Source organism: Callorhinus ursinus, unplaced genomic scaffold (genome assembly GCF_003265705.2).
Source record: "Callorhinus ursinus isolate GAN/ISIS: 27379988/994484 unplaced genomic scaffold, GSC_fseal_2.0 scaffold13, whole genome shotgun sequence".
In the NCBI taxonomy this organism is placed as follows: Eukaryota; Metazoa; Chordata; class Mammalia; order Carnivora; family Otariidae; genus Callorhinus; species Callorhinus ursinus.
The window spans coordinates 14,007,078-14,032,934 of NW_027397075.1; the positions used below are offsets into that span (position 1 = coordinate 14,007,078).

The window sequence follows — 25,857 nt, forward strand, 5'->3', positions numbered from 1 at the left end:
GGTTGTGGGATCGAGTCCCACGTCAGGCTCCACGCTCAGTGGGGAGTCTGCTTCTCCCTCCCCCTCTGCCCCTCCCCGTTTGCACTCTCTCTTTTTCTCTCTCAAATAAATAAATAAAGTCTTTTTAAGAAACTTATTTAAGTAATGTCTACACGCAACATGGGGCTTGAACTCCCGACCCCGAGATCAGGAGCACATGCCCCTCCCACTGAGCCAGCCAGGTGCCCCTGATACATGGCCTTCCGTAAGTGGCTTCTGTCACTGAGCATCAAGTGTTGCAGCAGGCGTCCGTGCTTCATTCCTTTATGTGGCTGAATGTTACTCCACTGTATGGATAGATCACGTTTTGCGTATCCACTCACCCACTGACACTGGAGTTGTGAATCCCGTTGCTGTGAACGTCCGTGTACAAGCTGCTGTGTGGACGTAGGTTTTCATTTCTCTTGGGCACATACCAGTGAGTGGACTTGCTGGGCCGTGTGCTAACTGGATGTTTCAGCTGATGAGTATCTCCCCGACAGTCTTTCCACTGGGGTCCTCAGTCCGTTTCTGCTGAATGAACTCGCTGATGTATCAGGATTCCATGCACCAGCTTCTTCAGGGCTGCTTGTCCCGTGTGCTCTGGGCTCCTCCTGCGTGTGCCTGCTTGTCCCCAGTCATGTGATCGTTCTCGTTTTCTTCCTGTGCCCCATAGTGGCTTATCGTCCCCCCCTCCACAGCCATCACCGTCATCTACCGTCACTGTGTACATATTTTGAACTTCAGAAGACATTATTATTCTTATAGCTTCATTTAATCAAAACTCATACATTTCCCCCCCCTTTTTTTAAATCACTTTTCAATCTTTTCTGCGTCTTTGAACTTCCTTTAGGGATCATTTTCCCTCTGCCTAAAGATGGCTCTGTGATTTTTAATTTTTTTTGGCACACGTGTGCTGGTGATCAGTTCTGTCAGTGTTTATGTGAAAATGTCTTTTTTTTTAAGATTTTATTTATTTATTTGACAGAGTGAGAGAGAGAGTGAGTGCACGAGAGGGGGGAGGGTCAGAGGGAGAAGCAGGTTCCCTGCTGAGCAGGGAGCCCAATGCGGGACTCGATTCTGGGACTCCAGGATCATGACCTGAGCTGAAGGCAGTCACCTAACCGACTGAGCCACCCAGGTGCCCCAAAAATGTCTTCTTTTCATACCTTCATTTTACAGCGTGACTTTACTGAGTGTATTATTGTAGGCTGGTTGTTAGTGCCTCCATCATTTCTGGGGTGTCGTCCTGTTGTCTTCTGGGCACTGTCATTTCTGTTAAGACGTCACCTGCCAGTCTGATTGTTGCTCTTCTGAAAGTGGGTCCCTGCAAGATTTTCTTCCTGTGTTTATTTTCCAGCAGATTTATTATAATGTTCTTAGGGATTTATTTCTAGTAATTTCTCCTGCTTAGGGCTGATAGGGATTTATTTATTTGTAATTCGATGTCTTTCATAAATTTTGGATAAGTCATAGACATTAATTTTTCAAATTCCACTTTGCATCCTGTTTGCATCCTTTCCTTCTGGGACTTCAATTATGTGTCTGTGAAAACTTTTCACCAGATCCTTTGTATCAGCTTGTCATATATTGCCACATAACGAGTTACTCCAAAACTTAGCCGTGGTTTGCTCATTATTTCATGGCTTCTGAAGCTCAGCTCATGGATCTGGGGACAGCTTGGCTGGGCGGTCCTGGGCAGGCTCCATCATGAGGTGGCTCTTGGCCTCCCCGCCAAGCCCGCGTCCCTGGGAGCCTGGAGGATCTGCTGCAGAGCTCGTTCACGTAGCTGTGGGCAGGTCTCAGGATTCCCACGCTGCTCCACACCACGTGGGCCCCTCCATGGGCTGTGTGAGCACCATCAGGATGTGCAGTTAGCTTCCCCCACTGTGAGGGATATGCGGGAGAGGGTGTACCCCACGCAGAAGCTGTAGTGTCTTCGGTAACCCAGTCTTGGACGTGACATACCATCTCTTGCAAATTTTGCTGCCACCCGGACCAACCCTGGTCCAGCATGGGAGGGGCTGCTCAGGGGGTGCGAGCGCCAGGACAGGGACCCCTCAGGGTGTTCTCGAAGGTCTGCCCAACATTCTTACCTTCTCTTGGATAACTTCTGCCCTTTTGACTCTCCAGGCTTCGTTCTTACTTTTTTTGAAGGGGGGCTTTGTCTTTTATGCACATATATCTGGTTAATTTTCTTGTGTACCAAGCATTGCATTTGCGAAATTGTTTGTAGCCAAGGATGGTATCATCTTTCCCCAGAGGTTGACATTGGCTCCCACCAGGTGCCTGGGAGCATTGGTGGCTTAGGGTCCTGTCAGCCCTGTTTCAGGGACTGACATGAGTCCAGGTCCTTTTGTGGTCCTTGGATGAGCTTGTCTACATGTGGCTCATCCCTGCACCCAGGGCGCAGCCCTTCAGGGTCCTCACTCTAAGAAAGGAGGCACTCACCTCAGTGCCTGTCACTTCAGCATCAGGAGCAACCCTGGGCTCCCAGCCACCCTGACCGAACGTGGTTGCCTCCCTGGTTCTCTCCCTGTCCTACCTCCTGCCTCATAAGTCTTCACTATCTTCTCAGGAGGCTCTCTGGAGATGTTTTTAAAATTTGGTCCTGTTATTACAGTTCTTGCCAGGAAGGGGGTCAGAGTCACGCAATTTGCCATTACCAGAAGCCTCCCCTGTAATTGGTACAATAGGAAAAGAGTTAAAATGAGTCGTAAGTGTCTCGCGGCCGTGAGAGGCTTATGTTGGCTACGGCTGTTCACCCCCGCTGTGGGCACCAAACACAAAGGGGCTAAAGATTCCAGAACAGGCTTGCGTGGGTTCTTCTGCTTTCTCTCTGAACGCGATCTCTGTCATGGACACTGAAGCTGGTTTGATAAACTTTTGGCGACTAGATGGCTTGTGCTGTGAAGAGTATACCCTCCATTATGCTGCCGTGGTTTGGTCTCTCCCTGCGCCTTTCATTGGCTCCACCAGGTGCCGACACCACACCACTGACCGCCCTGTCACTCTCCATGCTGTCAAGGGCCACTGGGCCGGCACAAGCATTGGCGTCTACCGGGCGTTCATCGAATTGGTGCCAGTAGCTGAGGTGGAGACCCCATGAAGAGGGTCAGGTTTGAGGAGCTTATGAGAAGCTCGGGTGTCAACAGGGAGACGTCTGAGCAAGGCTGTCTAGGAGGCGCACGTGCGCGCGCGCGCGCGCACACACACACACACGCACACACACACACACACACACACGACTGGGGCCGGGCTGCAGACGAGGCTGGGTGGGCGCCCTCAGCGAGCAGAAGACGGGGACAGAGTAACCACTGAGCTCAGGCGGGGGCGGCCCCTGTAGAGCGAGAGGGACAGAGGGCTGGTGTTGCAGCCCTGAGGAGTGCCATGGCCTAGTGGGCAGGCAAAGAACACCCTCCGCAGGCGTCTGGGACAGAAGGGTCAAGGTGGGAAGAGCCGGAGGAGAGGGGAAGGCCGCAGCTCATAGGAGGTGGGTCTGCATTATGAGATGCCCTGCCGAGGGCAAGGAAGGCAAGCCGGGTGTCCCCAGGAACCTTGGCATGAGTGCAGTGGGAGCGGCTGGGAGACTGGACCTAGGACCTGGGAGGGTGTGGGAGGGACATCCAGGGCTGTGAGCACTGGACACTGAAGATCGTGGGTGGGGAGGGCCATGGGGCTGGGAGTCATGTATAAACCTGATAGGCGGGGTTTCCAAAGACCAAGCGCACCCCAGGCCTGCATCACACCGCCAGGTGCGTTTCCACATCCCCTCCTCCCAACAGCTACCCCTTCCCAAGTGCTGCCCCCTCGTCCCAGGTCACAGCCTACCTCCCTCAGGTGAGAGCGGATGCTGAGGCCCCTGACAAAGGCATCCCCAGAGGTGATGGGCTCTTCCCCAGTCAGCATTTTGAAGATGGACGTTTTCCCGGCTCCGTTGATGCCAAGAAGGGGTGGTGGTGTGTGCGTGAGCCCCACGCACCCTCGGCCTCCTCCCCCACCCTCGCACTAGCAGGGACTCCCACCTCCCACCCTTGCCTCCGGAAAGCAGGTGTCGATGCACAGTGTAGCGTCAGTGCCCGTAGATCAAGATGTGGTGCAGGAGGCAAAGGTCGTGGAGATTTACTTGGAAAAGCTGCGTGAGGAGAACCCACTGGTTCTTAGAGAAGTGTCAAAGGTAAAGTCAGACGTGCCTGAAAAAGCAAAGACCACCCCCGGTGGCCCTTTCGTAAGGAAGCAGCCGCCAGGGGGCTCCCAGCGCTGCCTGCTGGCTCTCCGGGCCCCACTCGACTGGGTTGAGCTACCGTGGAGACACACAGGCGGGGAGCTTTCCTCTGTGAACGAATCACATCCAGGGCTGTTTGCTCCCAAAGTGCCCGAGGGTAGGAGTTAGGGCCTGAACCCTCTGGCACCTCTCCGGGAGTCCCCTGTAAGGCAGGAGGGCCAGAGCCACAAACCCCAAGAGGCAGGAAGCCTCGGGGTTGGACACGACTGGCTGACCTTCTCCAGGATCTAGAAGGCAATTTTCCAGGGAGTTCCTGGTGGGGGGATGGGGAGAGGCTCCGACAGCTCAAACCAAGCCTGGTTAGCCAGCTGCAGAGCTCCAGCCAGAATTTTATGGAGAGACCCTTCAAACATCCAGGACCTCTGTAACATTTTCCCCCAGTTTGTAAGTTCTTATTCTTTGTTTCCCTAGAGTCACTGGTGGTTCAAACAAACCAACCAACAGACAACTCAGGCAACATCAAGGGGGTTTATTTGCTTGGAGGACTGAAGGGAAGAGGCTAATCCTGGAGAACCAGGCTCTCCATTTGTAGGGACAGAAGGAGGAGAGCAAACCCCCTAACCCTGCTGGGAGGGAAAGGAAACCTGGCCCCTCCAAGCCCCTGGGCCTGACGACAGCCGGCACCTGACCCAGGATGGTGTGACAGATGTGGGGCGGCTCTAGGCTGCCGGCCCCCAGCCACCTCACGGCACGCCTTCTGTCTTGGGCATCTCAGGTCTATGCAGAGACAGTGCCCCTGCTGGCTGTGAACAAGATCTCCTTCACCGTTCAAGCAGGGGAGTGCTTCCTTACGAAAGGGCCACCGGGGGTGGTCTTTGCTTTTTCAGGCACGTCTGACTTTACCTTTGACACTTCTCTAAGAACCAGTGGGTTCTCCTCACGCAGCTTTTCCAAGTAAATCTCCACGACCTTTGCCTCCTGCACCACATCTTGATCTACGGGCACTGACGCTACACTGTGCATCAACACCTGCTTTCCGGAGGCAAGGGTGGGAGGTGGGAGTCCCTGCTAGTGCGAGGGTGGGGGAGGAGGCCGAGGGTGCGTGGGGCTCACGCACACACCACCACCCCTTTCTCAGGGGCAACCAGGGTCCCAAGGACCTGGAAACGTCACTTGGTATTGGCTTTTGAGGAAAATTAAAAGACCTGAAGCCTGGGCTATCAAGGCAAAACAAATGAATCTTCCCAAGAGCTGACAGAACAGACTCTTCTTCGGGGCTCCTCCTGGCTGACTGGGTGGGGGTGGGGGGGAAGAGGTGTTCCAGAAAGGTGAGTGGTCTTAGGAAATCCAGGGTCTTGTTCCTATTCAGCCGACCAGGGTCACAGGAGCCAGGCCAGTCCTCTGCGTCCCTGTCCCTCCAGATCTCTGCCCACCCCCCCATCCCCTCCCCTGGCACGGGCTGTCACCCCTCTGCCATGGGGGTGGATGAGAGGGTTTCCAGGCTCCCTCAGATGCTGACAGTCAAAGCCACTCTCGACCACGGACTGTGGAGCCAGCCCATTGACCCGGGCTTCCAGAGTTACACGCTGACCCCGCTCACCACTTGTCGCTTCCTGTTGAAGTCAGAAAACCCGGCTTTCAGCTCCCACAAGACGTTGGTTTCAACGAGGAAGAGCAGGATGAGGTAAACAAACCCCGAGATGACCAGGGCCGTCAGATACTTCCCTGTCCCGAGAGACTCCCAGGCGTAGACGCTCTCCTGGACTGTGTATCCCTCTGCTAACAGGGAAGAAGTACGTGTTACCAGCTGGAGGGCTGGCTTCCCAGTCTTTCCTCCCTTAGCAAATGCGGTTGAAACCACACATGAGTGTCATCAGTGCTGTTCCCACGTCCCAGCAGGTGGTAAACATGAACAGTATTTTGTTTCTCTTGCTACGCTGTACAACTAATGCATTGAGGTCAAGGACCTCACCCTGTTCTATGACAGTGGTTGGAAAGATATTTACATGTTTGGTTCTTTGATCATTTGTCAGTCACCTGCAGCTTCAGCTGACCAGTCCTGTCGAAACATCTGGAAGCCTCTAGCCCCCTCTGTAATCTCATTTGCTTTCACAATTTACCTTTAAATACATGTATTTGAAAATTATACCATAAATACACACTCGTCAGAAAAAAGGAACATGTGAGGGTGCCTGGGTGGCTCAGTTGGTTAAGCGACTGCTTTCTGCTCAGGTCATGATCCTGGAGTCTCAGGATCAAGTCCCGCATCAGGCTCCCTGCTCAGCAGGGAGTCTGCTTCTCCCTCTGACCCTTCCCCCTCTCATGTGCTCTCTCTCTCTCTCAAATAAATAAATAAATAAAATTAAAAAAAAAAAGTCCTCAACTTCCTTTAAAAAAAAAAAAAAAAGAAAAAAGGAACATGTGAGAGGGACCCCTCCACTCCCCCAAACTATTGTTAGGGTTTGTGTGTAACCCTTCTACCCTTTCCAGACACGAGCTTTTACGATATAAACGGAGTGATACTATGCATTATTTTTTCCAATTTGCCAGTTTCATTTAATCTATAACAGACAGTGACTGTTCCGGGACATACAGATCAGAATAATAAAGGTCTCTGGCAAAGGTAAATTCATGGATGATTATAAAAGGAAATGAGAAAGGCCTTAGGCAGTTTCATGTGGGGTCCCTAGAGGAGCAGAATTCACAGACACGGCGTGGGAGGTGGTGGGTGCCAGGGGCTGGTGGATGGGGAGTTGGGGTTTCACAGGGACTGTTTTGGTTTTGCAAGATGAAAATGGTTCTGGAGATGGTGGTTCAACAGTGTGATTGTGCTTAATGCGACTGACCAGTATACTCAAAAATGGTTAAAATGGTAAACTTCATATACATTTTACCACAACTTAAAAAAATGAATAATCTAGGGGCGTCTGGGTGACTCAGGCGGTTGAGCATCCGACTTTGGGTTTTGGCTCAGGTCGTGATCTTGGTGTCGTGGGATGGAGCCCCGCGTCGGGCTCCACGCTCAGCAGGGAGTCTGCTTGAGGTTCTCTCCCTCTGACCCTCCCCCTGCTTGCTCTGTCTCTTTCTCTCAAAAAAAAAAATTTTTTTTTAAAGGTGTCAGAGAGAATGTGGACAAATTGGAACCCTCATACATCGCAGGCAAAATGTAAAATGGTGCAGCCGCTGTGGAAAACAGTCTGGTGGTTCCTCGAAAAGCTAAACACAAATTCATTCCTAGGTATGTAGTCGAGAGAACTGAAAACACATTCACACAAGAACTTGTACATGAATCTCGCAGCAGCATTATTCATAACTACCAACAGGTGGGAACAACCTGCATGAACATCACCCAATGAACAAATTGTGGTCCATCCAGACAATGGAATATGATTCAGCCATGAAAAGGGAACGAGGCTGTGACACCCTCTCCAACGTGGTTGATCCTTGAAAACACGATGCTGAACGAGAGAAGGCGGACACGAAGGACCAGAACAGGCAAGTCCACAGACGGAGAGAGAAGGCTTAGTGGTTGCCAGGGGCTGGGGGAGGGGCAACGGGGGAAAGACCGTGTGAATGGACCATGCTTCTTTTTGGGGTGATGGAAATGTTCTGGAATTGAATCATGGTGATGCTCATACAACCTTGTGAACATACCCAAACCCACTGAGTTGTATCCTGTCAAAGGGAAAATTTCCACGTGCAGTACTCACAAATTTGATTACACTCCCAGTGGTCCAGGTTCCTGGTTTTGCATAACTTCTGGATTCCGTATTTGTAGTATAAGTTGAAGAGGGCCATTCCCAGGCAGTGGCCTGGCAGCAGTAGGAACATGCGGTCCAAGGAGTCCAACACCATTGTGTAGCCCATCTCTGCGAAGGGGATAGAAAGTACTGACTCACTTACAGGCAGAAAAGGGCACAGCCTGCGGCACGCATCACTGTCCCGGGCCCGGGCCCAAAGACCTCGGTGGTCATTCAACCTCCACGCTGTACACACTTTCCTTTGGGCCATATTTCCCGAGCTTGCCATTTCACTTCCATTCCAATCGCTTGTGCAGATGAATCCCAAAGAGCTGTGTTTGGGAAAAACCAGCAAGAGCATGGCTGCCACATGGGATTCATCTGTGGAAGGGGCGAACTGAGAGGTGGGAGGGGGATGAGGTTTACCAGGGAGCTGGGCCAGATAGCAGGGTCTGGGCGGCCAGCTGTGGGGGTGTCTGAGCATCCTCGTATGGGAGCTAAGGAGGACACAGTCCCCGCCTAGATCGTTTGTGGGGACAAAGCCGTCATTTGCAGATGCTCTCTGCCTCCATAGACCTGGAAAGGCCACGAGAATCAGCCAAAGTCCTGTGAGACACAAAAGCAAGGTCAGTAAATTGGCTGGTTATGAACTAAATATACAGAAACTGGGGACTCTTAGAGGTTAAGAGAAGCCAATTTTTAGATTCATGTTATATTACAAAGTGAAGAAACGCCAAACGGGGTTGTTTGGCAAGAAATTGAAGCATGTATATTTAAAATATTTTAAAAACGTCTATTTACAACAATAAACACAAATGCTCTGGAAAAGAAATATTCTACTGATCAGCTGCTCATAAGAGGATGAATTCATACTGCGTGGCACGGGACACAGGCCAGTAACGTGACCGCATCCCTGAGCCCTCCCCTGCTGCCCCGGCTGTTGCCTGCTGTCCCTCCATGCCCCAGCGCATCCTCACCGGAAGGAAGGAGAAACTGAGGGATGGGGACGGGAGCGCTAATAATAGACTTTGTGACAGCTCACACAACCAGCTCCACGCCCATGGGTGATTCAGGGGAGGGAGCCCATGGACACATGACTTACAGATCGCGTGGGGAGAGGCTGAACCAATTACATGAAAGGAACTCTACTCTCAGGACCTGGATTTAGAGCAGTACAGCTTTTGGGTACCCAACCTGTGAAATTCTCATCAGTGGAGCCACTCCTCACGGAGTTGAACTTGGGATATGAGGTCTCCCAACCAACATGTCCTGGGGCAGGACGCAGAAACGGCTGCAGAGTCATGGCCTAGCTGAGGGGCATGAGGCACAGTTTGGGGCCGCACGCATTAGCTGTGAGCTGGGCTGCAAGGCCTGAGGGCCATGGCCCTGGTGACCAGGCCTTGAGCTGTGCCTGAGACCATAACTCAGCAGGACGGCTGGGAAGGTGGTAGATAGGACTGGGTTGGAAGCACAGCCAGTCATGCCCTCCTAATTTGCTCTATTTAGAACTCTAAATTTGGAAATCTCATCTGGAGGCTGAGGTGGAGGGGGCAGGGGGTAAGCACCAGGATACAAGCCTTGCCGCTCCTGCGTGGGATCCAGAGAAAGGCTTAACCATAAACAGACAATGCTCCTGAGCCTGGCCTAGGAACCAACAGTCAGCCAGGTGGTGTCTCTCGGCCCTAAGTGGGAAGTGCTTGGAATCTGAGAGGGGCCACCCCTTTCCCCGCAGGTCATTGTAACCAGAATCAAAGAAGGTGTCCATGAGCGACACATCTAATTGAAGAGGCCGATATTCATGGCTCCCACTTATCTTCCTTCCTTCTTTCTCTCTGGATCCTACCCCAAAGCTGCTCAAAGGCCGGGGTGAGGTCACAAACCTTCTGAGTCGCCCTCCACCGGAAAGTGGCTGTTCTCCGCCACACCCAGGGTCAGACCTGCTCCTCTCTGGGTCCCATGCCTTCTTTGTTACTTTGCTCCTTCACTTTGCTGGCCCATGTGTCTCGGTTGACTTCCTGAGAAAGAGACACGGAGGGTTGCATTTCCCTTGGCGTGGCTGGACTTGCCTTCATTCCATGCTTCCGCTCGCTGGACAGTTGAATGGTGCCAGAATTTGTCCCCCAGGAAGTGTCTGGATTTAAGGTCTGGACCCTTCTCCCCTCAGCTTTGGACGTCTCACGGATCCCTTCAGCCTTGATCTTGGTTTGTTTGCGACGCCGGGAGATCTTATTGGTGATTTCCCCAAACTTTCTGTTTGTGGAGTGCTTCTCAGGGGATGGGGCTGCAGCTCCTGGACCCTCTCCCGGCACCTGCCCGCCCCCACCTTCCCTGGTCCTCCTGTCTTTCTGCTCTACTTTCCGAGAGGTCGACAGGCTTCATCTCCCACACCTTCTGCTAAGTGTTTTGTGCTAGCAGTCTGCTCTTTCTTGCTCTCAGAGTTGGGTTTTTTCCCTTGTAAAATTCTACCGTTTAATAGATGCCGTCTTTTCCAAAATGGTTGTTTTGTGTCCTGCATTTCCCCATGTTTCCTTTTTGGTGGTCCGCTTTGCTTTCTGTCTCTTCTGTGGTTGCTATCTTTCCTCAAGTGTTCGCTGACCCTGCCTGACTAGCCACAGAAGCAGAAGAGGCGCCGGGAGGCAATCGCTGGCTTTATGCACGGGGGAGGGCGACATCTCGGGCAGGAGACCAGGCAGAATGTGTAGGTCTTGTGTGAGAGCAACTTCAGTTCATCCAGAGGAGGGTGTTCTCTGCCTCCTGCAGGGGACGTGGGGGCAGAAACAGGCACACACTGTTATCAGCCCCACCTTCACTCCCCAGCTTCTGGCTCCCAAGCCTCTCCAGGATTCTGTGGTGCTCATTTAGGTCCTTGCTCAGCCATTTCCCCCTCCAAATGCACTTTGGATGCTCCTTCATCATGAATTCATACATCTTTATTTCCTTTTCTATTATTTTAGTGGTGTCTCAGAGAAAGGAGAGCTCAGATTTAGCTTTATATTCTCGACTCTGTGCTGCCATGACAACAGCATCCGAATGAGGCCCTCGGGGTGAGTGTATAGAGGCCAAAGTGTCCTAACGGTGTCCTTCCTCAGGAGGTGGGGATGGGGTGCACACAGGAACCAGCATGCTTTCCCCCAGACCAGAGCTTCGTGCCTTGTCCGAGCCTCCTTCCCCCATGACTTTTAAGTGGGAGGGGGCCTCCTGCAAAGCGGGAGAAGGGTCTCGGTCCTTGTTGTTGCCGTGTAGGAGGGGAGAGAAGAAAGGGCATGAAGCAATCTAAGAAGAAATGGATCCCAGAAAGGTCGAGGGATCCAGAGAGAAGGCCCAGAGATCCATGCTCCCTGGCTTGGTCATTCTCTCTGAGAGAGCTCTGTCCCCATATCAGGGCCCTTCAGTGTCCTTGGACTTGTGGGTGCTTGTCTCTCTGGGGTGGGGTTGGGTGGCAGAGGAGAGGAGAAAGGGAGGCATCCTCAGGTTCTTTCTGGAGACAAGGGCAGCATTGCTCAGAGTGATTCCTGGTCCGTCCACATTGGGATCACCTGGGGTGTGTCTTGACATGCTGACCCATGAATCTCGGATGCACAGTGCAGTTGAGGACTGCGGGGTTAGGATTCCCTTAGGACATGCCTTTGCTAACCCCTTTCCTCTGTCTGCAGCATGCTTTTTGTTCTGTTCCAGTCATAAAATCAAAACGCTGTTGCTTTTCTGATCTGCTCAGATGAAAACAGTTCCATCTCTGAAATTCCATAGTTGGTAGGCATGAGAACTAGGAAGAACGCAGACCGTTAGACCAGTAAAACATGCCCAATCAAGATGGCTAAGAATCGACGCGTGGCCAGTCCTCTAGGAGACAGAATAGCTCCTAAGACAAAGACAAGACAGGGAGCTATTCACATATTCTTAGGTAGAGACAACAACAACAAAAACCCAAATGCCAATTTAAAGGAGGTGGTTGGCATCCAAGTAAATAGAGAAAAGAATTATAGAGGTAGAAATGAGTGTGTGTATCCAACCCAATGCAGAGAGAGATGCAGCCCAGACGTGAAGGTGTCAATGTCAGCGTGCACAGTATGAATGACGGCTTGCTGCCCAGGTGCTCCGACCCTAACTGCACACTCACCAAACAGCCCTCTCCCAACCTTGGCTTATTGACTGACTCACTACCTTTTTTAAAAAACAGAGGAATAATTTATTTCAATGAAATGCACGATCGTAAGTGGACCATTTGATGAATTTTGACAAATGTTTATACCCATGTAACCAACACCTCGCTCAAGATGCAGAGTATCTCAAGGAGGTTCCCTGGGGTCTCTGTTTAGTCAGCCCCTCTCTCCCAAACTCAGAGGCCACCGCTCTCCTGACTGTCACCAGGATTCGTCCTATCGGCAGGGTCAGATGTCCATCCATGCGGCTGTGTGTGTGTGTGTGTGTGTGTATGCGCCCTAAGTGCTTTGTTCCCTGTCTGTTGCTGAGCATAACCCACTGGATGATCATAACCACCACGTCTCTCCGCTCTCCTGGAGATGTGTGTTTGGGACACGGTTTGGGACTCTTCAGGAGACAGCTGCTGAGAACAGCCTAACTTTCGGGGGTATGCCTTCCATGGCTGTGATTGGAAGAATGAAAGATATGTGTAGACAGGACGGTCCTCACCTTTTTCGCTTGTGACTAAGATAGGGAGCCAATGCTCGAGAAGGTGAGTATGATGATGAGCTTGATAAAAGCACTGCCTTCATAGTGAAAGCAGAAGCTGGTCAGGTAGATGAAGGGGATGGTTGCCCAGCTATAGAGCATAAGCGCCAAGATAAAGGCCGGGACGTTGTCCTTGTGTGTAAAAGCTTCTTCCTTGTGGTACAGAAACACCACCTTGGGAAAAAGGGGGGAGAATTTGGAAGAGTCACTAAGAGTTAATGCTAAGGATTACAGAAAGGATGCGGTGATCCCAACTTTAAGCAATAAGCAAACTTATTTGCTGCACAGGTGCCCCCCTGCACTTCCTCATCTCTGACCGCGCACACAGTGGGCTCTGCCCCTGTAAGTCCGCACCGTGAGGTCAGGGGCTCGGCAACGGTTACAGAACACAGGTCGAGCAAAGGGGGACGTGACCCGCCCCGCACAGAGTGTCATGATCCAGTAGTTGCCCCCTCGGGGCCCTACTGAGCTATTTCCGGGCTGTGAACAAACATCCCCAGCACACAGCCTCTTACTAGCTTGTGGCAGCAGTCATGGGCACGCCACAGATTGGAGACCCCAGAGCAGGCCCCTCTGCTCCCAATGGTGCTGGACCTTTTACCCAGAGTCAGTGACGGAGTCATGTCCTGGGTGAGTGGCCAGCCCAGGCTTCCGGTCCTTTGCGGGGTCCCCACGGCAAGCCCCCCGTGCACCATGCAGCCCTCACCAGCAGCAGCAGACTGGGGACGAGGGAGGTGACTAGGTCCCACAGCAGGCAGAAAGTAGCCACGTAAACGCCACTGGCAAACTGGACGTGCTTGGCCTTCGTGGATCGCTCCTTGACTGTCAAGATGGAAAAGGAACTGGACAGGAAAGCCATTCCGAAAAGCAAGTTGATAATGAGAAAGTGTGCTTTCAGGTCCCTGTGACAGGACACGAAGAGAGGGAGGGAGGGAGGAGGCGGTTTAAGCAGAGCTGCTCACAGAAGCCGTCCTCCACAGGGACAATTTGTCTTTACAACAAGAAGCAAGCAAGAAGCGACAGGTGGTCAAGGGAGCCACGCTGTGGATGTGGACGGGGAGGCTCTACTGGGGGGAGGGCAGTTGCACATACTGATACAAGATATCCTCAGAGGCCTCCAGGGCCGACTGGGGTTGAGGGTGGTTGACCACTGTGATGGAGGATCTGGCCCTGGAGAGCAGCTTGAAGAGAAAGTTGTCCACGAGCGCCAGCGCCACAGCAGGGGAGTGGTACGCCTTGTTGAAGAGCGCCATCACCATGGTGTGGTTCCCCGAGTCTTCAAAGGAAGCCGCCACGACGTATTTGTAATCAAAGCCCTCGGGCTCCTCCTGTGCCTTTCGCCGGAGGAGGTCCTCCACCGAGCCTGCGGGAGAGCGGAGTGCCCCGGAGCTGCGTGCCTCACCCCTGGACCCCAGCCCCATCTGAAAGGGGGCTACTCCAGACGTGGCTGCGCCCTCACTTCCAGTGACCCCTGTCCCTGCAGGGCCGCCTCCTGCCTGGGCCCCACAGCTCCGGGGCTGCTCTAAAACCTCCCTTTCGTTGATGGAAGCAGTGGGGAAAAAAGGAGAAAAGTCTAGTCATCTTTCCGGCTGTCTATGCCCTGCCCTCCCCAGGGCCTTGACTCGGCCCCGGGCCCCAGCGCCTTTGCCAGGCCCCTCCCGTGTGCGTGGAAGGCCACGTGTGGCTGCACTGCACCTCACCGAACCACTGCCGGTGGCCCTCACTGCCCATGTGGTCTGTAGCACTCAGTCATCGTCCAAACCCAGCTCTCAAAACCAGGTTCTTGCCACGCCTGAGGACCCGCCGTTCCCGGTGCTTACAAATGCTGTCCTCGTGCTCTGGAACGTTCTCCAGTTCTCTTCCCCTTCTGCCAGTCAGCTCAGGCTCACAGCTCATGCTCTGACCCTGCAGCCACTCTGACCCCTTCCGAGGCCAAGCTACACCCTGCGATCCCGCAGCACTGCCATTGTCCCTGCAACTTTCTTCACTTCCCCTCTGACCTCTGGGTGAGGGGTTCACTACAGGCTGGGAGCGACACCGTTCGTCACACAGCACCACATAAACATGGGACCCACCTAGAACTCCCTGGAACTCCCTGGAACTTGGCGGTCTTTAGCACTAGAAGGGACCGCCCATCCCAGCAACAATGGTAACCACCCTGCTGGCGGGGCACTCAGCAGGCCCTCGCTCACAGAGGAGGCGAGGTTTCTCCTTCTCCCCGTTTGCCACACCATGTTCTGCATTTGATCTCTTTACTTTATTTAAAAAAGCAAGTACAATTTTATTTCTCATCCAAATAACTCATGCAGTATAACTTTTAAAACTGGATAATTATGCAAGACTCGCAATGACAAATGGCCATGCCCTGGCCTTCCCTCTGCCGACCCCAGTGCCTGCTCCCCGGGGGCACCCACTCTCACACTGGTCAGCTGGCATTTCTCCAGACTGCTAAATCGCATGTTTACCTATTGATGTCCTCTTAGGGAAGCAAGGACTTTCTTCTCTTACCCGCAACCCCTATAGTCTCCCTTCCTCAGCCCTCCCCTGGAGCACATCGTAAGGGTGGTTAAATCAGTTCACAGCTGAACCAAGTGGTGTGTTACGATGTGTTTCCTTTTTTGTACAACCTCCCTGCCAGAGTTAATGTCCTTCCTTCTCTTTCTTTCTTTTAGAGATTTATTTCTTTTTAGAGACAGAGAGAGAGCGCGAGTGTGTGTGCATGTGAGCAGGGGGGGCGCAGAGGGAGAGGGAGAATCTCCAACAGACTCCACACCCAGCACAGAGCCCAACGTGGGGCTCAGTCTCATGACCCTGAGATCATGACCTGAGCCAAAATCAAGAGTCAGACGCTCGACCTGAGCTACCCAGGTGCCCCCATGTCCTTCCTTCTCACATTTGCTTAGTGTTCTCTGTGTCTATCACCAAACCCCCTCAATAGACGTGTAAATCTCCTCTCAGGGCATGTCCAACACATCAGATAATTCATTAATTTCATTTTTGCACATGCTGCAGTCCCCAGAAAGACACAGCCTGGTTTCATTTCTGGGCATCCTCCCTTTCCTGTCATCTGGGGGGGGGAGGGTTAAAGATGTCTTTCTGAGACTTCTGGCTGTTTGTCTGATTTTAGGGAGCACCGCATGGCCCCAAAGGATGGGGCGTCCCCCGGGGAGCAGCATGCCTGCAGCACACCCTATCCCCGGAGCCTCAGACTTACTCAGAGTCTCCAGAGGGATCTGCTCCTCAGCCACAAGCATGTTTGTAAAATGTTCCGAAAGCCGAGGACCCAGCCTGGAATTGGGAGAAATATAGAATGGGACAATGGTTTGACCGTATGTTTTTAGGGTCAGTTCCAGTGGGACCTTGTCCATACGCGTTTCCAAGTTGAAGAAGGCAAGGCTGAAGATGGTGATCGCCAGAGGTGCCAGGACCTATATTGTTAGCATCAGCATCCAGTTGTGCCAAGAGTATGTGGCCCTTTTCAGGAACATGGCATAGAACTGTTGGCATATACGGCTGACCTGCAATAGAAACGGGGCACCCCGTTAGCATGGCCATAGAGAGGAGCCACCAGAGGGCTGCGTGGCCCCCAGCTCACGCCCAGCTGCACTTTCTCATACTGGGCCTAACATTTTGATGATGTTCAGAATTTGCTGCAAGTAAAAATTCTTTGACCTAGTGATTTGACTGACATTTAATGGCAGAAAAAGAAGCCATAGATTGGAAAGATCTGGAAGAGTAGTCTAAACAGATACCAAATGTAAGTATGATGCCATTTTCTTTTTTTTTAGCCTACCAGATTATCAGAAATTTTAAGTTGGTGAGGATGTGGGGAAAATGCCACTGTTGGAGTTTTAATTTGGTACAACTTCCTTAGAAAACAGATTAGCTGGAGGAATTCAATCTAATTTAATATTCATATAATCTTTTAACTTAGAAATCCCACTTCTGGTGGTGCATCCTGCAGGTGTGCACACACATGTCCCGTGCGGCCTGGACAGTAACCGTGAAGGGTGTGGTCACGGGTGCTGAGGACCAGGACATGTAGGTGGGCCTGGGGTGGGAGACGCTGGCGGTCAGCACCCGGGGCTCCCACACCACTTCTTGCCGGTGCTGCAGGAGCCAAGGCGGGGAGAGGGGCCAAGACTCGCCCACCTAGAGCCTTTGTGGGAAGAGGCTTGGTGGTCAGGTGTGAGTCAGTCATTCCTACATTCCTGGCCCCGAATACCGACAAATCCCTGAAAGTCTCTAGCAAGCAACATTTCCCACGTTGGACGTGACAAAGGCCATGAAGCATTCCTCAAAAGGCACTGCTCTCAACTTGTCTGAAGTGGTACCCCGAGAAATACTTCCCGGGAGGTCTCCAGAAGCAAAGGTTGGCCAAGCGGAGCCCACATGAACCTCTTGCCAGAGTCTGGAGAAGAGCCTCCCGTACAGGGCAGGTGGCTGGCCTCGATGACCCGGGGACCCTTTCCAACTCAGAGGCCCCATGGATGACAGCTTCTCCTTTCCTATGTGATTCGAGATTATGAAACACTGGACTCAGTCTCTTCCCTAACCCATAAAATCCAGTCTCACTATTTGACGGTCACACCCTGTGGATGGCCAACTCGAGACCATTTTGTAAGATGCACGTCAGTATTTTTTTCTTTTTAACAATAAAAGAACATGATAGCCCCGCATCGGGCTCCCTGCTCCGCGGGAAGCCTGCTTCTCCCTCTCCCACTCCCCCTGCTTGTGTTCCCTTTCTCCCTGTCTCTCTCTCTGTCAAATAAATAAAAATAAAAGAACATGATAGGTTATCCATATATTTCATAAGCATGTTTAAAAAAATCTTAAACTTCTGGTGATCCAATATGTGATCTGTTTCACAGTGAAAGATGAAAAAGGAGGATTAAACATGCTTTTGTGGCCAGTAGACTTTTATTCTTTCTTCTTATTGGTGAGAGGAAGGGCCAAGACCTTTCCTGTGACCTTTACCATGACCTTTTCTGATACTTTCCTCTTTTGGGTTAATCCTGGTCAGGAAACACTGGGATGTTGCCTTTGAACTAGAGCTGAGAGCCTGGCATTGCTGAAACCTAGCGGGGCCAGTCTTTTATGCTGAAAATCTGCACATTTTTTTTCTCAAGCCCCTGTGAAAGGTTGACCTGCACTTTTTGGCAGAAGAATAGCGTGATTCTAAGAATTGAACCCAAATCTGCCCTCTTGCATGCATTTGAAATACTTGTTCACCCCAGTGTTCCTCTGGATTGGCAGGCCTGACTGTATTGAGAAGATCCTGGAGTGAATGCGTTTAATCCTGCTGATAGGGACTCTTTGTTGGGACTGCATCGAGGGGATCTTGAGGGCTTAGATATCTGTGCTGGTGTCTGACAACTTGTTAACCCTATACCAGGCCAAAACAAAGAGAAATGCAAATTCACAAAAATCACAACTCACTTCAGTTTGTTTGGATTTAAAGAGTCTTAAGCAGGCCCTGAGTAAATACTGAATTAATTGAATATTGAATTAGCCGACCAATGGCTTTTCCAAAAAATAGAGGCAACGTTAGCATGAATAGATTCCATTATTTTCCTTGAAAGATGCCATATGCAAATTAAGACGAAAAATGAAATATCACTTAATACCTATCTTATGAACAAAATCATCAATTATAACAGGTAGCATTGCTGACCCTCTGGGCCAGGGCTGGGTAAAGTACAGCCCCGGCCAAATCTAGCCCAAGGCCTTGTTTTCTGTTTGGTTCTGAGCTCAGAATGGATTTTACATTTTTAAATGGTTATGTGTCAGATGGTTATCTAATTACACACCCTCCTTGATTATACCCTTGCGTCTACATAGCCTAGAATGTATGCTCTCCAGCCTTCCAAGAAAAAGTGGGTCAAACCCCTGCTCTAGGCAAAAAGATGCTTTCATTGCTGGCAACAAACTGTTAAGAAGTCAAGAAACATATTTTTATTCATAGTCTTTGGGTCAGTTATTCCACTCCTGGGAATTTGTCACAACAAAATAGTCCAGTGAATCATGGCTCATTTTCCCTCTAGTACAGTTCAGTACAAGACGGTGTGTTTGTTGGGGTCTATGGCTGTAGCACAGATTACTCCCAAATTTAGCAGCTCGAAAAAACCCAAAGGGTTTATTCTCTCCCACAGTTCTGTGGGTCAGGAATCCGGGAGTGGCTCAGCTGGGTGGCACTCTCTCAGGGTGTGTGTGGAGGCTGCCGGCGGGCGACAGGCCGGGGCTGTGGTGGTCTGAAGGCGCGACCGGGGCAGGAGGATCCCCTAACAAGATGGTGCCCTCCCATGGCTGGTTTACCAGCTGGCTCTCCGAGTGTGGTTCTGACAAGAATGTTGGTTCTAATTAACATTAATGATCAGGGTAAACGTCAGAACTTCACTCATTCATCCCTGGGGGGAGCAACGATGTTGTTGAGTTGAATGCTACTTTTTTTTTTTAATACTGGAAAGATATTTCTTCAGGTTTTTGTGCTCTTCTTAATGAAATGGCTCCAGATATGAGACACTTTTAAGCTTACTTTGCATTACTAACATTTAAAAAAACCCCACATTTTCTCCATGACTTTCTAAGTCTAGACAATCAACAAAATGATAAGTTAAACCCTAATTTATAGTGTGTACCAAGTTCTATAGTGTAGATAGTCTCACCATGGTTGATTTCAAACTATGGACACAACACACCCATCACACAGACGTAAGTCGATGTAAGTAACCTCAAGAGCACTGATAATTGTAGGATGTAGCCAGATCAGGAGGAGATGAAGTCTTGTGTGTTACCATTTGTGACACTGTGATTTATAATAAGAAATATATATTTGGTCTTCATTCCGGTCCTGGCACCAAGCTCCTCAAACACTTCTAACTTCCTAAGCGGTAACCGTGGTTAAGGTGTGTTTTGTTGTGCGAATGACGTGACTTTGGGAAAGCACCTGAGGATGGGGGCTGGTTGCCAGGAGAACCATCCATTCCACGGCAAAGTTGGAACTTTCAGGCCCACCTCCCAGCCTCCTGGGAGGCGACAGGGGCTAGAGATTGAGTTTTAAGCACCGGCGACCAATGATTTAATCCATCAACTGTGTGTATGCAGTGAAGCCTCCATAAAAACCCAAATGGGCAGGATTCAGAGGGTTTCCAGGTTGGTGAGCGCATGGAGATATGGGGACCGTGGCACCCTCAGAGTGCATGGACGCTTTGGACCCTTTCCCTGTGTACATGTTCATCTGGATCCGCTATCATATCCTTTATAATAAACTGGTAACTGTGAGAGTGTTTCTCTGAGCTCCGTGAGCCGTTCTAGCAAATGACTTGAAGAGGGAGTTGTGGGAATGTCCAGTTTATAACCGGTGGCTCAAGAGCACAGTGACTACCTGGACTTGGGACTGGGGTCTAGAGTCGGGGGGCAGTCTTGCGGGCCTGAGCCCTTAACCTGTGGGATCTGATGCTAATCTTCCAGATAGTGTCAGGATGGAGTTAACTGCTTGGTGATGTGGGAAAAAATCCACATTCTGGATTAGATATCACAATTATACCACTGTTTTTGCCGTGATTTATTTATAAGCTTATGCAATTTAATTTTTAATAATACTGTGTTTAACTGGCTCACACAATTCTTGATAATTTAATAATTGGCTCTCGTGAGCCAATATGAGCCAGCTCCAGCATACCTCTGGAAGGAGCCCCAATTCCTCCCTAGAGCTGCCTGAGTATCCACACAAGATGGTAGCTGGCTCCTCCCAGACTGAGCGGTCTGAGAGAGAGAGAGAGAGAGAGCGTGCGCGCCGAGTACAGGGCTACCGTATCTTTTGTGACCTAGCCTTATGAATCACACAGTCAATTCTGTAGAATCTTGCTGCTTATACGGGTCAGCTGTATTTACGGTGAGAGGAGCGAGGCCGGAGTGAGCGCCCTGGGTCTTGTTCCCACAGAAGGTGCGCCCCGGAGGCCCTCCCTGCCTTTGCTGAGGCTCTGCTTCTGCTCTCGTCGGTTTCTCCTTGACTTTTCCAGGCTTTCTACTTGTCCTTTCTTTAGCTTTTCTACACATTGGGGGATATTAGTGACAATTACCAGGATTTGTGGTGCCTCTCGTCAGGAGGTACCTGACATCTGGTACCTGAGGTGGGTGTGTAGGGAGAGTCGGGCATCATGGGGCACATCATTTTCTTTGGCCTCGTGAAATTTCATGGCATAAGGTTGTATTTTTTTTCATTTTTCTTGCTCATTTGGTTTCTGCTAGTAGAATTTTATTTTCTATTTAAAAAAATAAGAGTGTTTTTTATTAAGACTGAATTTCGGGGGAGTGGAGTTTTCTACAGCAGGAGGTTGGTCTGCTTCTGCAGAGTACAGAGTTCCACATGCGGTAGACGGGATCTAATTGGCCCCCCAAATCTCTACCTCCTGGTGTTCACAGTCTGTCCTAATCTCCCAGTTTTACTGAGATATAATTGACATATACCACTGTGTAAACTTCAGGTATATGTATATACTGGGGAATGATCACCACAGTAAGTTCAGCTACTATCCACCACCTCATAGAGTTACAATAGCTTTCCCTTGTGGTGAAAGCTTTTCAGATTTACCCTCTTAAAAACTGTCAAACATACCATACAGTATTGTTGACCACAGTCACCATGCTGTACGTGACGTCCCCAGAACTTACTTGCCATATATGGAAGTTTGTGCCTTTTGACCCCCTGCACCGAATTCCCCCACCCCAGCCCCACCCTCTGCCTCCAGCAACCACACAGCTGTTCTCTGCTCCTAGGAGTTTGTCTGTTTGATTTTTAGATTCCACATGTAAGTGAGATCATACAGTATTTGTTTTTCTCTGTCTGATTTATTTCATTGACCATGATGCCCTCAGGGTCCATCTGTGTTGTTGCAAATACTAGGAGTTTCCTTCTTTTTAATGGCTGAATAGTATTCTATTGTGGGGGATGGTGTCTACACTATGTAGAACCATTTTAGTTCCATACAGTCCTACTTGTTTTTGCTTTTGTTGTTTGTTCTAATCTCCTCCCCTTGATTGTAAGCTGGACCTAATGCCTCACTTCTTTTATTTTTTTTTAAGATTTTATTTATTTATTTGAGAGAGAGAGTGGGAGAGAGAGTGGGGTGAAGAGCAGAGGGAGAGGGACGAGAGGACTCCATGCTGAGTGTGGAGCCCAATGCGGGGCTCAGTCTCATGACCCCGAGATCATGACCTGAGCTGAAACCTAGAGTCGGATGCTTCACCAACTGAGCCACCCAGGCACCCCCGATAATTTTTTTTTTAAAAGACACCAAAGATTTGTATGCCACAATTAACAAACTGGACCTTTTGTTGTAAGCAAAAGACTGCGCCCAGCAACTGAAGAATGCATTCTTTTATAAAGTTGGAATATAAGCTGAGCCACAGACATAAGTATTTTTTGGGGGGGAGGGTTAAAGATCTTATTTATTTGAGAGAAAGAGAGGGATCACAAGTATGCAGAGCGGCAGGGAGAGGGAGAGGGAGAAGCAGGCTCCCCGTGGAGCAGGGAGCCCAATGCGGGGCTCGATCCCAGGACCCTGGGACCATGACCTGAGCTGAAGGCAGACGCTTAACTGACTGAGCCACCCAGGCGCCCCCAGACATAAGTATTTTGAAAGAAGGAGGCTATACAGAGTATATACTAGGACCAGAGTGGAATTAGGTCAGAAATCAAGTGCATTAACAAAACAAACAAGGTAAAATAAAACAAGAAAACAATTTAAAAAAAAATCTCCATGAATTTAGAAATTAAGAAACACAGTTCTAAGTAAGCCACAGGTCAGAGCAGAAACCCTGTGGAAAAATAAGCATTTTTCTAACTGAATGGTAATGAAAATACTATATACCAAAAAAACTGAGATGCAGGCAAGCGAAGCTCAGAGGGAAATTTGTATTGCTATATATTCCCCTCACCAGGGGAGGACATCCCTCCTCTCTACTTCCAGCCGGCATTATGCTCAAGACCCTACTAGTGAGATAAGCATAGAGACTGGAAAATAAGAAGTAGAACTGTCTTTACACGATGTGATATTTACACACAAAGAAAATCAACCCCAAACTGTTTGAACTAATAAGTGAGTCAAATAATATCTCTAGATATAAATAATACAAAAATGATTTCTAGACCTGCAAGAAGTGATTGGAAACGAAATTTAGGAATCCATTTCCCTACCTTCAAAAACTATGAAATACTTAAGAGTCAGTTACACAAAAGATATGCAGAACTTCTGGAAACTGCAAAACACAGCTGATAAAAATTAGAAATGACCTCCCAAAAAAACGAAGCTATGTGTAATACCTATGGGTTGGGAGGATGAATATTTGAAAGATGTCCATTCTCCCCAAATTAATCTGTAGACTCAACTTAGTACCAGTCATATTCCCAGCAGGTTAAAAAAACAGACTATAAGTTTAGACAGTTTTAGGTTTATAGAAAAACTGAGCAGAAAGCCCAGAGTTCCCTTGTATTTATTCTATCCCTGCTCACCCCGTTTTCCCTATTGTGAAGAGCTTGCATTCGTCTGGGGTTACCTGTTGTAATCCATGAACCAGTGTTCCAGCAAGGTCTTTTTTTCAAAACAGAGACTGATGAGCTTATATTTAAATTTACATGTTAACACAAACGATCTGGGAAGGCCAAAACAATCTTCAAAAAATAGACCTGGAGGAACCATCTACTCCCTGACTTCAAGACGTCCCCCAAACCGCCAGCAATTACGGTGGCGTGGAACTGGCGTGGGACAGACAGCTAGTTCCGTGGAGCAGAGTAGGGGATGTAGAAATTGACATACACAGTCGGTTGATTTTTGGTGAAGGCGTCCAAACAATTCGGTGTGGAAGGAAGTCTCTCCCCCAAATAGTCCCATCATGACTGGATACGCACGTGCAACGAAATGAACCTCAGCCTCTTATCACACTGTACACAAAAGTTAATACCAGGTGGGTCACAGATCTAATGCAGAAACTAAAATGGTCAAGTTCCTGAAGAAAACGTAGCAGAAGGACTTTGTGACCTAAGGGTGGGCTCTGAGAATAGGAAGAGGGAAGCTGCAGGCTGGGCAGAACATGTACCTGACAAAGGACTTGTATCCAGAATAGGTAAGAACTCAGTAATAAAACCGAGCTGTAGGCCCGATATTTGTGCGCTTTTTGGTACGTCTTTTATACTTCGATGAAAACGTAATTGTTAAAGAGAACTCAGTGGCAGTGTTGAACTGAGGACCCAGCTGAAGAGAGAAGAGACCTGGATGATGTATCAGAGGATATTATCCAGCATGCGGCTCTGGGAGGCAGAGGGCTGGAAAAGGTGAAAAAGCAGAGAAGACTCAGCACAGAAAACGAGAAGATCTAATACCCGCCCTAGGGTGAGAGAGCACTGAGCAGCAGAAACTGTGGGAGTGCGCAGCGGCTGGACTCAGGCAGGGCATTCCATCGGGGGCCGGAAGTCCATCAGATGTGAAGCAGCATAATTAAAAAGAAAACCGAACCGAAACACACCATGGTTAAGGTGTGTAACATCCGAAGCAAAGAGTGGCCAGATTTCTTTCATAGGAACAAGCAGTAAACCTACAGCTCACTTTCAGCAAAACAAGAGTGGGGACTGGGAAATCGAATCTTCAGCACATTGATGGAAAACAACTTTCAATCTGGTGACAATATCCTTCAAAAATTAGGGAACTAAAATCATTTCCAGACCAAAAACAAACCAAAACCCCCAAAACAAAAAAAAAACACAAATGTGTTTGGCTCCTGCATAAGAACACAAACGGGGGCTGTGAAGAACATCCTGTGGGCAGGAGGACAGTTATCGGAGAAGAGGAGTGAGCCCAGAGACAGGTGTATATGCACAGGAGTTTAAGCGACCACTGGAGTTCTCAAACAACAATAAGACGGTTTTGTGGAGTTGAAAAAAGAGAGAATTAAAATATACATTACATACACGTTGGTGATGGTGTGATGTGTGTGTGTCCCAAGGTCTCAGCATTTTTCCAGGAGCAGAGTAAAGATATTCCTTCGCTCGGCACTTTGACAAATTACATAGGTGTGTCTCAATATCCAAGCCGACCACTAATGTAATACAGTAGGAACGTAGAATTTCCCACTAGCGTGGGGGAGGAAAATATAGAATGAGGAAAAATAACCCAAAAAAGGAGAGAAAAAGCCAAATAGACTACTAGAAAATATAAAATAAAATATGCATTTTAATGTATCATTAATAACACTTGTAAACAGCCTGCATATTGCAGGTAACAGATATTGCCAGACTGGATCGTCACTCTCCGGCCTTGTTTGGCCTTCGGGGTGGCTCATCTAGAGCTCCCCATTGCGGCCTCCCTGCTTCTGGACACTCACATAGCCCATCCCGGAGCTGGAGGTGGTAAGCCTTCCCCATTGTTTAAACCAGCTGAGTCCCGGGTCATCTGTTACTCACAGTCACCAGCATCCCAGGTGATACAATGCCTGTTTGGTTTGTTGTGCCTCCTGGAAAGGGATACTGTATTCACCACTTTCTCTGTTGAGCAGTATCCTTATTACTGGAAGTCCTGGTCAGAGGCTGGCAGGCCGTCCTGCGAGGGTGCGGGCGCCCTGAGTCGGAGCCAAGCACTGGATAGGGCTCAGATGCATGACCCTCAGCACCCCTCCAACTGTAAGGACCCTTGGGGTCTGCAGTTTCACCCCTGCTTACTGAATGAAGACCTCCTCCATGGTGGAGACCGCAGCCCCGAAGCTGGCAATCCCCAGCTCCGTCTGCCTCAGTTCCAGCTCGGTAAATAGAGATGCAAACCTGCAAGGGAAGAGCGGTTTTGTTCCTCACAGGGGGAAGGTGACCCCGTCGCCGTCACCCTGGCTTCCCACAGGGCAAACAGTAGGGAGTCGAGACCGTCTTTGTTCAGATCTCAGCCTCCTCACTCCCAAGCTTCAGGACTCTGAACGTGGACAGCGAGGGTCACAGCATTTACTCCAAAACATTTTGGTAATGATAAATCTCACACACACCTCATAAATAATTCATCTCTTTCATACTATTTTTGGAGTGCTTACTAAGTGCCAGGGGCCATTCCAAGCCCTTTTCCACGCATGAACTCAGTCAATTTTCTCCACAGCTCTTTGAAGACCATGCTGAGAGGTTAAGTAACTTCCCCAAGATCACACAGCCGG

General features: G+C 49.7%; 1 protein-coding gene across 1 annotated transcript in view; it reads right to left on the reverse strand.

Annotated features, from left to right (window-relative positions):
- The window catches only part of LOC112828197 (ATP-binding cassette sub-family A member 17-like), a 72,863-nt gene that overhangs the window by 5,642 nt on the left and 41,364 nt on the right, over positions 1 to 25,857 (reverse strand). Inside the window, 10 exon segments of the mRNA XM_025877105.2 lie at positions 3,850 to 4,026; positions 5,147 to 5,275; positions 5,844 to 6,022; positions 7,954 to 8,141; positions 12,650 to 12,846; positions 13,379 to 13,574; positions 13,765 to 14,035; positions 15,887 to 16,190; positions 17,905 to 18,058; positions 25,385 to 25,483. Of these exon segments, the coding sequence (XP_025732890.1) occupies positions 3,850 to 4,026; positions 5,147 to 5,275; positions 5,844 to 6,022; positions 7,954 to 8,141; positions 12,650 to 12,846; positions 13,379 to 13,574; positions 13,765 to 14,035; positions 15,887 to 16,190; positions 17,905 to 18,058; positions 25,385 to 25,483 (1,894 nt within the window).